We start from the raw sequence: 13,338 nt of genomic DNA, 5'->3' as shown, positions 1-13,338 counted from the left end.
TTGCTCACCTCTGAAAGACCGGGAAAAATTGACTGGCAGCAGGCAGGGTCTCCCCTCCCCTGGACAGCAAGCGCCATTCCCTCCTGCCTGAACAAAATCTGGTTGGGTAGGCACTTGCACTACTACCCCAAGGGGAAGGGTACACCTATACACTATGATGCTGAGTTTAGACTAGGTAAGTTTTTTTCCCCAACTATCCAGTGTCCTTGGGTGGCAGAGAATCCAGAGTCTACGGAAATTTAATTTCATTTTAATTTCATTCTTCAGGTTACTCCAAACTGTGCACCCAGTGAAAGTCAAGGAATGCATGCTTTTCACCTTTGTGATCCCCCTAGTACTTAGAACAATGCTTGGTGCAGAATCACAGAGCTGCAGTGCCTAGTGTGAGTGTGGGTTTGATGGAAATGTACAGTCTTTAGTGTTCTTCACTAGGAACAGAACTTAGTCCCATAGGAAACAGCCCATCAGTGGTGGGGAAAGTGGAATTACAGCTCCAAGCCTCTCTCTGGGAGACCCCCTGAGGGTGCAGGGTATCTGCATCTACGTAAATTCAGATTTTTGGGGGGGAGAGTGGTGGAGGGGGGCATCAGCCATGATTTCCCATCTATCATAATGGAAAGTGGCAACCAAATCTGCTCCCGGGAAGACGAGAATAGAGAAGCAAGATAAAGTTTTAACTGAATGCATTTTGGGCTCGGGGGGAGTGAATGATATTGTGGTTTAAGATTCTTGACAAATTGCTAATTAGGTGTCTTGATGAGAACTTGGACTAAACACTTGGGAAAGAACAGAAACAGGAGATACATTCCCAGCCCATAGGAGCTTAACACTCCAATAACTTTTTCCACACTTTTGACTTATGCACCTCCCTCAATAGGCAAGCTAAAGACGACATTATGAGAAGCTTATTCCTTAGGGACGGGAAAACTTCGAGACATTTAGAACCCAGAGTTCCATTATGGGACTGAATTTGTCTAATCAATCCAAAGACTCCTGAAGAAAGGTTTCCATGGCACTCAACTCTTCCATTTCCTAATTTGATCGCTGTAATTACCCTGGGAATTTCCTTTTTTTCCGATCTTAAATAACAGGGTTCAGTTGTTTTCACCTCCTTACTAGGTAACAGTCCTGAACTTTAGGGAAGGTCCCCGCCTCGCAATTAATGATGGGTGAAACTTTCTGGAGACTTTAATTAAGAATCTTATGCCATCAATCACACTATTGGGGGGAAGGTTGCCTTCCCAAAAAGATTACAAAAGAAAGAGAATGCATTACAAATTTAAAAATTGCTTTCCCAAGTAATGGTAAGTGAAATTTGCCAACTTACCCCTCCCTCCCCCATCTCCAATGCAATCAGAACAATTTGGACAATAACTGTCAGCTCTGAGATCATGTTTTTATGTAATGCACGCCCACTCTCCCCCAGAATTACGAGATGGGAGTCCAATCCATCGACATTCATGATCTTAATTCTCCCCCTCCCCACAATGCACCCAAATAGGTAGAAATAAAATTCCAGTAACGTCTGGATAAGGGGAAGGTCTGCACGGTTTCCATGAAAAGCAGAAGCAAGTCTCTGCTGTATTGTACTTCCCAAGAACTTAGTACAATACTCTGCACACGATAAGCGCTCAATAAATACGACCGAATGAATAATACCCAAGATCAATAAGGTCTGGAAGACCGGAATTCCAGTACCCAAAGGATAAAAATAAAAAAAAAAGAAGGGTGCTGGGTTCCTGGCTCTGTAAAATGTTACTTGTTCCAAAGTTGCTCTTTGCATTATTAGGAAAGAAGCTACAGGTTCCAGTGGGAATACAGTGGGAATCTTGTTGTGCCGAGAAGGGGGAGGATTTTGATGATGATGGCATTTGTTAAGCGCTTATTACGTGCAAAGCACTGTTCTAAGCGCTGGGGAGGATACAAGGCGATCAGGCTGTCCCACGTGGGGCTCACAGTCTTAATCCCCATTTTGCAGATGAGGTAATTGAGGCACAGAGAAGTTAAGTGACTGGCCCAAAATCATACAGCTGACAAGTGGTGGGGGCGGGATTGGAACTCATGACCTCTGACTCCCAAGTCCGGACTCTGAGCCACAATTCTTCTCTGATTATGGCATTTGTTGGGCGCTTACTATGTGCGAAACACTGTTCTAAGCGCTGGGGAGGATACAAGGCGATCAGGCTGTCCCACGTGGGGCTCACAGTCTTAATCTTAAATCTCAGTCTTAAATGGGGAAGCAGCAAGGCTCAGTGGAAAGAGCCCGGGCTTTGGAGTCAGAGGCCGTGGGTTCAAATCCCGGCTCTGCCACTTGTCAGCCGTGTGACGTTGGGCAAGTCACTTCACTTCTCTGGGCCTCAGTTCCCTCATCTGTAAAATGGGGATGAAGACTGTGCGCCCCTCGTGGGACAACCTGATTACCCTGTTTCTACCCCAGCGCTTAGAACAGTGCTTTGCACATAGTGAGCGCTTAACAAATACCAACATTATTATTATTAATCCCCATTTGGCAGATGAGGTAACAAGTGACTGGCCCAAAATCATACAGCTGCCAGGTGGCGGGGGCGGGATTAGAACCCATGACCTCCGTCTCCCAAGCCCGGGCTCCTTCCACGGAGCCACGCTGCTTCTCTGATGATGGCATCTGTGGGGCGCTTACTACGTGCGAGACACTGTTCTAAGCGCCTTGGCCGAGTTGCAGAAGTTGGCGAGGGGGAGAAGCCCAAGTCGTCCGGGCTTGGTGGCCCCCCGCCCCCTGTCCCCGCCCCGTACCTTGGGTCCTTTGGCGGGGGGGGCACCGGACGCTGTTGGAGACGCCGGCCGTCTGGTTCATGGCGACAAGGTGGAGGGCGGCAGGGCAGGGCTGGCGGAGGGTCCCTGCGGGGCTGCAGAAGCCCGGGCTCCGGCGGGGTCTCGTCCCTCCGGGCGCCCGGTCCCGGGCACAGCGAACCTCCGAACCCGCGCCCCCGGAGCAGGAGCGGGAGCGGGAGCGGCAGGAGGGGCGCGCGGCGGGCGTTGGGGCCGCGGACTCCGGCCGCCCCTCCGTCCGTCCGTCCGTCCGTCCGTGCGGCCCCCGGGGCTCCCTGGGCCGCCCCCAACCACTTTACGGGGCGGGGCGGGGCGCGGCGGGATGAGCCCAGGGAGGAGCCGCCCGCCGCAGCCCTAGCGGGCCCCCGGCCAACAGCGGGGGGCACCGTGCCCGGCTCGCTCCCAGCGGGGGGGCACCGTGCCCGGCTCGCTCCCTGCGGGGGGCACCGGCGCCCACGGGGCGGGAACGGCGACACGTGCGCCCCGGAGCATCCCGGGGCCGCCGGCAGGGGGCGCGCCCCCGAGCATCCCGGGGCCGCCGGCTGGGGGCGCGCCCCCGAGCATCCCGGGGCCGCCGGCAGGGGGCGCGCCCCCCGAGCATCCCGGGGCCGCCGGCGGGGGGCGCGCCCCGGTGCATCCCGGGGCCGCCGGCAGGGGGCGCGCCCCGGATTACCCCGGGGCCGTCGGCAGGGGGCGCGCCCCGGGGCATCCCGGGGCCGCCGGCAGGGGGCGCGCCCCGGGGCATCCCGGGGCCGTCGGCAGGGGCGCGCCCTGGAGTTCCCCGAGGCCGTCGGCAGGGGGCGCGCCCCAGGGCATCCCGGGGCCGCGGGCAGGGGGCGCGCCCCGGGGCATCCCGGGTCCGTCGGCAGGGGGCGCAACCCCGGGGCATCCCGGGTCCGTCGGCAGGGGGCGCGCCCTGGAGTTCCCCGAGGCCGTCGGCAGGGGGCGCGACCCGGGGCATCCCGGGGCCGTCGGCAGGGGGCGCGCCGCTGGGCATCCCGGGTCCGTCGGCAGGGGGCGCGCCCCGGGGCATCCCGGGGCCGTCGGCAGGGGCGCGCCCTGGAGTTCCCCGAGGCCGTCGGCAGGGGGCGCGCCCCAGGGCATCCCGGGGCCGCGGGCAGGGGGCGCGCCCCGGGGCATCCCGGGGCCGTCGGCTGGGGGCGCAACCCCGGGGCATCCCGGGTCCGTCGGCAGGGGCGCGCCCTGGAGTTCCCCGAGGCCGTCGGCAGGGGGCGCGCCCCAGGGCATCCCGGGGCCGCGGGCAGGGGGCGCAACCCCGGGGCATCCCGGGGCATCCCGGGTCCGTCGGCAGGGGGCGCAACCCCGGGGCATCCCGGGGCCGTCGGCAGGGGCGCGCCCTGGAGTTCCCCGAGGCTGTCGGCAGGGGGCGCGCCCCAGGGCATCCCGGGGCCTCGGGCAGGGGGCGCGCCCCGGGGCATCCCGGGTCCGTCGGCAGGGGGCGCAACCCCGGGGCATCCCGGGTCCGTCGGCAGGGGGCGCGCCCTGGAGTTCCCCGGGGCCGCCGGCAGGGGGCGCGCCCCGGGGCATCCCGGGGCCGCCGGCAGGGGGCGCGCGCGTGCACGCTGCCGCCTCTGCCGGGGCCGCACTCTTTTTTTTTTTAATCATTCGTAAATCAATCATTTTTTAATGGCATTTATTAAGCGCTTACTCTGTGCAAAGCCCTGTTCTAAGCGCTGGGGAGGTTACAAGGTGATCAGGTCGCCCCACGTGGGGCTCACAGTCTTCATCCCCATTTTCCAGATGAGGTCTCTCCATCCCCCATCTTACCTCCTTCCCTTCCCCACAGCACCTGTATATATGCTTGTACATATTTATTACTCTATTTATTTACTTTACTTGTCCATATCTATTCTATTTATTTTATTTTGTTAGTATGTTGGGTTTTGTTCTCTGTCTCCCCCTTTTAGACTGTGAGCCTACTGTTGGGTAGGGACTGTCTCTATATGTTGCCGACTTGGACTTCCCAAGCGCTTAGTACAGTGCTCTGCACACAGTAAGCGCTCAATAAATAAAATTGATGATGATGAAGTGACTTGTCTTAATCCCCATTTTCCATATGAGGGAACTGAGGCCCAGAGAAGTGACTTGCCCAAAGTCACACAGCTGACAAGTGGCGGAATGGGGATTAGAACCCATGACCTCCGACTCCAAAGCCCGGGCTCTTTCCACTGAGCCACGCTGCTTCTCTATAATGTTGGTATTTGTTAAGCGCTTACTATGTGCCAGGCACTGTTCTGAGCACTGGGGGAATACAAGGTAATCAAGGTTGTCCCACGTGGGGCTCACAGTCTTCATCCCCATTTTCCAGATGAGGGAACTGAGGCCCAGAGAAGTGACTTGCCCAAAGTCACACAGCTGACAAGTGGCGGAGCCAGGATTTGAACCCATGACCTCCAACTCCAAAGCCCGTGCTCTTTCCGCTGGGCCATGCTGCTTCTCTATAATGTTAGTATGTGTTAATCAATAAATCGTATTTATTGAGCGCTTACTGTGTGCAGAGCACTGTACTAAGCACTTGGGAAGTACAAGTCAGCAACACATAGAGACAGTCCCTACCCAACAGCGGGCTCACAGTCTAGAAGGGGGAGACAGAGAACAAAACCAAACACACTAACAAAATAAAACAAATAGAATAGATATGTACAAGTAAGATAAATAAATAAATAGAGTAATAAATGTGTACAAACATATATACATATAAAGTTAAGTGCTCACTATGTGCCAGGCACTGTTCTAAGCACTGGGGGAATACAAGGTAATCAAGATTGTCCCACGTGGGGCTCACAGTCTTAATCCCCATTTTCCAGATGAGGGAACTGAGGCCCAGAGAAGTGACTTGCCCAAAGTCACATAGCTGACAAGTGGCGGAGCTGGGATTTGAACCCATGACCTCCAACTCCAAAGCCCGGGCTCTTTCCGCTGAGCCACGCTGCTTCTCTATAATGTTGGTATTTGTTAAGCGCTTACTATGTGCCAGGCAATGTTCTAAGCGCTGGGGGAATACAAGGTAATCAAGGTTGTCCCACGTGGGGCTCACAGTCTTCATCCCCATTTTACAGATGAGGTCACTGAGGCACAGAGAAGTGAAGTGACTTGCCCAAAGTCACACAGCTGACAAATGGCGGAGGCGGGATTAGAACCCATGACCTCTGACTCCCAAGCCCATGTTCTTTCCACTGAGCCACACTACTTCTCCCTGGCGCCACCCCCGGGGACGGCTGGACGGGTGTGGGGCCTTGGGCGCATGTCACCGAGACAAGCGCATTATTAATAATAATAATAATAATAATAATGGTATTTGTTAAGCGCTTACTATGTGCCAAGCATTGTTCTAAGCTCTAGGGTAGATACAATAATAATAATGATGGTATTCGTTGAGCGCTATGTGCCGAGCAGTTTTCTAAGCTCTGGGGTAGATACAATAATAATATGATGGTATTCGTTAAGCAGTTACTATGTGCCAAGCATTGTTCTAAGCTCTAGGGTAGATACAATAATAATAATGATGGTATTTGTTGAGCGCTATGTGCTGAGCAGTTTTCTAAGCTCTGGGGTAGATACAATAATAATATGATGGTATTCGTTAAGCGGTTACTATGTGCCGAGCACTGTTCTAAGCTCTGGGGTAGATAATAATAATGATAATGATATTTATTAAGCGCTTACTATGTGCAAAGCACTGTTCTAAGCGCTGGGGAGGTTACAAGGTGATCAGGTTGTCCCACCTGTGGGGCTCACAGTCTTAATCCCCATTTTACAGATGAGGTAACTGAGGCACAGAGAAATTTGTAAGTGCTTACTATGTGCCAGACACAGTTCTAAGCTCTGGGGTAGATACAATGATAATAGTAATGATGGTATTTGTTAAGCGCTTACTATGTGCCAAGCACCGTTCTGAAAGCTGGGGTTGATACAAGGCAATTAGGTTGTTCCACGTGGAGCACACAGTCCTCATCCCCATTTTACAGATAAGGAGGTAACCGAGGCACTGAGAAGTTAAGTGACTTGCCCAAAGTCACACAGCTGACAAGCAGCGGAGTCAGGATTAGAACCCACAACCTCTGACTCCCAGGCATGTGCCCTTTCCACTAAGTCACACTGTTTCTCTCAGAGCTGTGAGACAACTCCCCATGAGTCAACCAATGGCACCTATTGAGGGTACTTTCCCTGTTTAGGGCTCTGTACTAAACGCATGGGGGAGTATAATAAAGTACACCTGATCTCAAGGCACTTACCATCTGGCAAGTAAGAGAGACAGTCCTCTAGACTGTAAACCTGTTGTGGGTAGGGAATGTGTGTGTTTATTGTTCTCATGTACTCTCCCAAATCCTTAGTACGGTGCTCTGTGCACAGGAAGTGCTCGATAAATACAATTGATTGATTGACACTGACATAAATTATAGATAGTGGAGGAAACCGAGTATAAAGGTGAGTACCTCTGTGCTTAAGGGTCTGGGGCCCAGGTGCATAAGTGATGCCAATTTGTACTTCCCAAGCGCTTAGTACAGTGCTCTGCACACAGTAAGCGCTCAATAAATACGACTGATGATGATGATGATGATGCAGTAAAGGGGAGTGGGGGGGGACAACAGGGTGGGGAGATGGAAGCTTAGTCAGGAAAGACTTCCTGGAGGAGATGTGATTTTGGTAGGGCTCTGAAGGTGTGGAAGAGCTGTGTTCTACCGGATGCACTGGGGAAAGGGGTTCCAGGCAGGAAGGTGGGTTGGTTGTTGGGTTTTCTAAACTGTGAACCTGGTGTGGGCAGGGATTGTCTCGCAGCGTGGCTCAGTGGAAAGAGCCCGGGCTTTGGAGTCAGAGGTCATGGGTTCGAATCACGGCTCTGCCACATGTCTGCTGTGTGACCGTAGGCAAGTCACTTAACTTCTCTGAGCCTCAGTTCCCTCATCTATAAAATGGGGATTAAAACTGTAAGTCCCATGTGGGACAACCTGATCACTTTGTACCCCCCCCCAGCGCTTAGAACAGTGCTTAGCACATAGTAAGTGCTTAACAAATGCCATCATTATTATTATTATTATTATTATTGCTGAACTGTACTGTCCAAGCACTTAGTAAAGTGCTCTGCACGCACACAGTAAGCAGTCAATAAATATGACAATTGAATTTTCCTTTCTTCAATGCTGGTTTGGAATATATTCATTTAATTCATTCAAACGTATTTACTGTATATGGGTGTAAATATATATATGTATAGTGTGGGTATGTATGTATATATATATATATATGTATGTATATATATATATGTATGTATATATACTCCTGAGAATATGCTCAGGAGAGAGTTGTGGGCAGGTCAAGGTCAGGTCTGGAGCAGACTCCAGTGACAGAGGAGAGAATCTCAAAGAAACTTGATAGATAAAGCAGAGTCAGGATGCCATATATTCTTGGAAGTCACCAAGGGGATGAGTACTGGACTTGTGGGTCACTGGCTGTAGAATATTTCCAGAATTCAGCCCTTACTTTGTGCTGGGCACTGAGATAATTATAACAAATTTGACCTTCATATTCAAAAAAGACACCACTGACGGTGAAATTCACCTGTGGCTGCATGTATGACTGAAAAGGACAACGGAGAACCCATAGGCATGATTATTCTATTATTCTATTTATTTTATTAATGATGTGTATATATCTATAATTCTATTTATTTACATTGATGCTATTGATGCCTGTCTACTTGTTTTGTTGTCTGTCTCCCCCCTTCTAGACTGTGAGCCCGTTGTTGGGTAGGGATTGTCTCTGTTGTTGAATTGTACTTTCCAAGTGCTTAGTCCAGTGCTCTGCACAGTAAGTGCTTAATAAATACAATTGAATGAATGATCACATTGTGCATGCGAAAAGGCTGGCACTTGTAGTGGTGTGGTGTGAGAGAAGCAGTATATGGGGCAGAGGATAGAGCACGGGCCTTAGTCAAACGGTCATGGGTCCTAATCCCGGCTCTGCCACTTGTCTGCTGTGTGACACTGGGCAAGTCACTTCACTTTGCTGTTCCTTAGTTACCTGATCTGTAAAATGGAAACTGAGTCTGTGAGCCCCATGTGGGACAAGGACTGTGTCCAACCCGATTGGCTTGTATCCACCCCAGTGCTTAGCACATAGTAAGCGCTTAACAAATACCATAATTAAATTAATCTTTTAAGTCTGCGCCACCTGGCACCGTTTTCCTCTTTCACCTCCCTTAAGAAATTACACATATAAAAAGATCAGACACGGTTGCTCTCAGATATTTTAAGGCGTGTTGTAAATAGTGATTTCTGAGGAGATCACATAAATCCTGACTCTATTACATTTCATTTCAATTTTAGGCAATTTTTTTCCATCCTGATGGGATGACTGATTGAAAAGATCCTGAATCGGGCATTTCAGATTTTTGCATTAGTGAGTCAAAGAGAAAGCACACACGGAAAAGGGCCAGAGGCAGTCCAGTGATGATGAATACCAAAGAATTAGTCTAAACAGATCTTGAAATTCTTCCTCCTCTTTGTTATATGGGGATTGTGCATTCTTCTTTTGCACTCCCAAGTGTTTAGTACAGTGCTCTGTTCACAATAGGTGCATAATAAATACGGATGTCCGATTGATTCTGGCTAGGGCTGACCTGAAACTTTCATCCACTCCCTAGGACATTTCCTCATGTTTCTTTCCACCAACCTCTGACTGTAGTTTCCATGCTCAAAATCTGCCCCCCAGTCCCATTTCCAGCTTAATGCTGGCACTGACAGCGGAAGTCAGGGGCAAAGTTAACCAATATTTCTGCTCCAAAACAAAATGGAAGAGTGACACTGCCTCTTTTACTCTCCCCCTTGGTTGGTGCTTCTGAGTCCCACCTGGCCACCTCCAAAACCAATAATCGAGGGGTTTACCTTGACTGCCAATCAATCACATCAATGGTGACTATTGAGCACTCTCCCCATCTTCCTTTCCCAGTAAAAAGGGAGTGTAGTGGAGGAAAAGTTTCCAGTTTGCTTGATTCGTTTGATCCTTGCATCCTTTTTTTTTCTTGATTGAGTGAAAGCAATAAAACTTTCAAGTCAGCTGTTTTGAGGCTCATCCTCTGGACCGGGTGTTGATGGGGATGAGGAAGGTATCTAAAAATCAGTTTCTAGTGATTTCTGTTCCCTCTCAGCTTTGATTTTCGTGAACCAACTTCACAGTGCCTTAGGACCTTAATTCCCCCATACGGTTTTGGCCAACTTCACTAGTAAATCTTACTTTTCCGATACTAGCCATAAAGACTACTGATTTGTCCCTGCACACTTTAGTGCAAAAAATCTATCGGGAAAGCTATTCTCTCCTGGAACAACAATAAAAGATACAAAAAAAGGAAAAGGAAGAGTAGCCCCAAGCTAGTTCAGACAGCTCACCAGTAAACAGCCTGAAGACCTTATTCAGTGTGTTGCATATGAACAGGGCTCCCTTCAAAGCCCTACTGAGAGCTCACCTCCTCCAGGAGGCCTTCCCAGACTGAGCCCCCTCCTTCCTCTCCCCCTCCTCCCCCTCCCCATCCCCTCACCTTACCTCCTTCCCCTCCCCACAGCACCTGTATATATATATATGTATATATATTTGTTTGTACATATTTATTACTCTTACTTGTACATATTTATTCTATTTTGTTAATATGTTTTGTTTTGTTTTGTTCTCTGTCTCCCCCTTCTAGACTGTGAACCCGCTGTTGGGTAGGGACCGTCTCTATATGTTGCCAACTTGTACTTCCCAAGTGCTTAGTACAGTGCTCTGCACACAGTAAGCGCTCAATAAATATGATTTAATGAATAAATGAACAGAGCGGGATGCTTTTCTCTACTATGTCCTTTGGATTATGTTATTCCGATATAATTTTTATGATCCTGTTTGTGAGGTGCACACTGTATCAGCGTGATGATTGTATCTGCTTTGACAGTTGCATGGCCTTCCTGCAGCACCAAGGGATGTGTTCTCACAAAACCTCACATTGAGGAAATCTCATCCAAGCAGTTTCTTCCAGTAAATGCAAACTGAACTCAAGGGGCTCACCTTGTCAGGAGAACATTCCTTAGCTCCCTGATGGCATCGCAGCCAAAAGCATGTTGAAAACATGTGCTATAGAAGCAGTGAATGTACATCTCTCCCTTCCGGGTCAGCCTTCACCAAGCTCCCAAATCATTTTCATGGCAATGACATTCACTCCCTAATAATATCTTCCCTACCTCTGCCCTTCATACACCACTAGCATTAGTTTACCATCACAATTAATACTTATGGAGCACCTTTCTGGGTTTTGAATGAGTTCTACGTATTTGAGAGTTTTCCTCTGTTCTGTACCTTCTTTGTTCTGCCCAATACATCTAGTATGCTGTTGACGTTCAAGAAATGTTCATTGCCAATTAAACAAACACTGCCCACAGAAAGCAGCAATTACTTTTAGTCACAGATATTCAAAAAACCCACATTTGCCACACCTGAAGGTCTCTTGTTTGGGGACCCAATTTCCCAGGTCAGTACAACAAGATTAAGCCCTTAAACATCACTATTTCCCTTAAAAAAGTATAACCCCCATCAGGAAAGCTATTCTGTAGTGGAACAGCACAGCAATAAAAGAGAAACAGTAGCCCCAGGCTTATTCAGAAGGATCACCAGAATACAGAATTCATTAGACTGTTTTATTGGAATATTTTAAAAATTAAATAAATTTAAAGGAAAAAAAAAATTTCTGCAACCAATGGGCCCCCACCACTCTCTGAATAGCAAGTAAATGACTGGGGCTGAGAAATGAGGAAAACAAAGGCGCATGAGAAGGGACCAAAGTTGACTGGGCATTGAAAAAGTCACAGGTCCTGCAAAGGTAAAATGAAGTATCGTCTGTTCCCAGAGCTTCAAAATCCCTCAGCAATTTTGTGGAGATTGCTGCTGACTTCAGTGCCACTGCCTGCAGGCTACAGAGTGACAATTTAATCTTGATCTGCAAAATAAACTATTTGCTAATACACATGGAAGGGCGGGAGTCGTGTGGAACAACAACACTGCAGTGAAGGGTTGATCAGTTCAGTTAGAAGCAGTTCCCCAAACTAAGCCACAGTCCTGCTTTGTGAACATTTACAAGACATTTTAGACAAACTGGATTTAGCAGACAGGTGTCGCAGCGGGAAGGAGCATTGTATTCATATGCTCAGTACAAAAAGAACAAAATGACCACTAACTGCCTGTGGCAGACTGGGAGTTTGAGCATCCCACATTTTGAAGGGAGTTGCTTAAGCGCAGGTATAGTATTAGTAGTATTTGATCACCCACTGAGTGCAATGCACTGTATTTAAATCAGTAGTGCCACATTAGAAAACAGTAGTGACTTTCTCCCCGCTCCTGGTGTAAATACATCACCTCTATTCTCATTCAGTCCCATAGAGTTGAGTTTGCTTATGAAGAAATGTGGGTCAATGACTCCATAAAGAGTGAGCTGTCACTCAACACACAGTGGCTTTTCTCAGGCATTCAATCAATCAATCAATCAATCGTATTTATTGAGCGCTTACTGTGTGCAGAGCACTGTACTAAGCGCTTGGGAAGTACAAGTTGGCAACATATAGAGACAGTCCCTACCCAACAGTGGGCTCACAGTCTAAATCAATCAATCAATCAGTCAATCGTAAAAGGGGGAGACAGAGAACAAAACCAAACATACTAACAAAATAAAATAAATAGAATTGATATGTACAAGTAAAATAGAGTGATAAATATGTAAAAACATAGTAGCGATTCGGGGCTCAGAGAAGGCCTGGTGTTTTAAAACGTCTAGTCCGGTTACCTCACGGTCCGGATCCAGCGCACCCGCGTAGCGAGTTCTCTTTTCATCATCATCAATCGTATTTATTGAGCGCTTACTATGTGCAGAGCACTGTACTAAGCGCTTGGGAAGTACAAATTGGCAACATATAGAGACAGTCCCTACCCAACAGTGGGCTCACAGTCTAAAAGGGGGAGACAGAGAACAAAACCAAACATAGTAACAAAATAAAATAAATAGAATAGATATGCACAAATAAAATCAATCAATCAATAAATAGAGTAATAAATATGTACAAACATATATACAGGTGCTGTGGGGAAGGGAAGGAGGTAAGATGGGGGGGATGGAGAGGGGGATGAGGGGGAGAGGAAGGAAGGGGCTCAGTCAGGGAAGGCCTCCTGGAGGAGGTGAGCTCTCAGTAGGGCCTTGAAGGGAGGAAGAGAGCCAGCTTGGCGGATGGGCAGAGGGATTGGGGGCATTCCAGGCCCGGGGGAGGACGTGGCATTACCCTAAGGTCAGCATATAGTCATTCATTGGTCACTTAATGGCGAAACAAGATCACAAACACTGCAAAACAGGAAATCCTCAAATGTGTAAACAACATTTTTCATCTCACAATTTGGCTAGGTGGCACCTTTGAGGAGAATGAATGACAGCACAACACCCAAAGCACTGCTTCCCAGTGACGCCAAGTTGTAGGCAGGAGATAGGGGAGGGGATTGAGA

General features: G+C 49.1%; 1 protein-coding gene across 1 annotated transcript; it reads right to left on the bottom strand.

Moving 5' to 3' along the window:
- Nucleotides 1-823: 823 nt before the first annotated feature.
- On the bottom strand, nucleotides 824-10,080 carry LOC119936181 (basic proline-rich protein-like). The gene is made up of 5 exons (XM_038755643.1): nucleotides 10,063-10,080; nucleotides 9,130-9,198; nucleotides 8,311-8,406; nucleotides 2,773-4,400; nucleotides 824-911 (listed from the first exon to the last, which is right to left on the bottom strand). Exons 1-5 carry the CDS (start codon nucleotides 10,078-10,080, stop codon nucleotides 824-826), a joined length of 1,899 nt encoding a protein of 632 aa, XP_038611571.1.
- Nucleotides 10,081-13,338: the final 3,258 nt, after the last annotated feature.

This window comes from Tachyglossus aculeatus, chromosome 13, assembly GCF_015852505.1.
Source record: "Tachyglossus aculeatus isolate mTacAcu1 chromosome 13, mTacAcu1.pri, whole genome shotgun sequence".
Taxonomy (NCBI): Eukaryota; Metazoa; Chordata; class Mammalia; order Monotremata; family Tachyglossidae; genus Tachyglossus; species Tachyglossus aculeatus.
The sequence above is the reverse complement of the archived record's forward strand: the minus strand, read 5'-3'. Positions and strand labels throughout refer to the sequence as shown.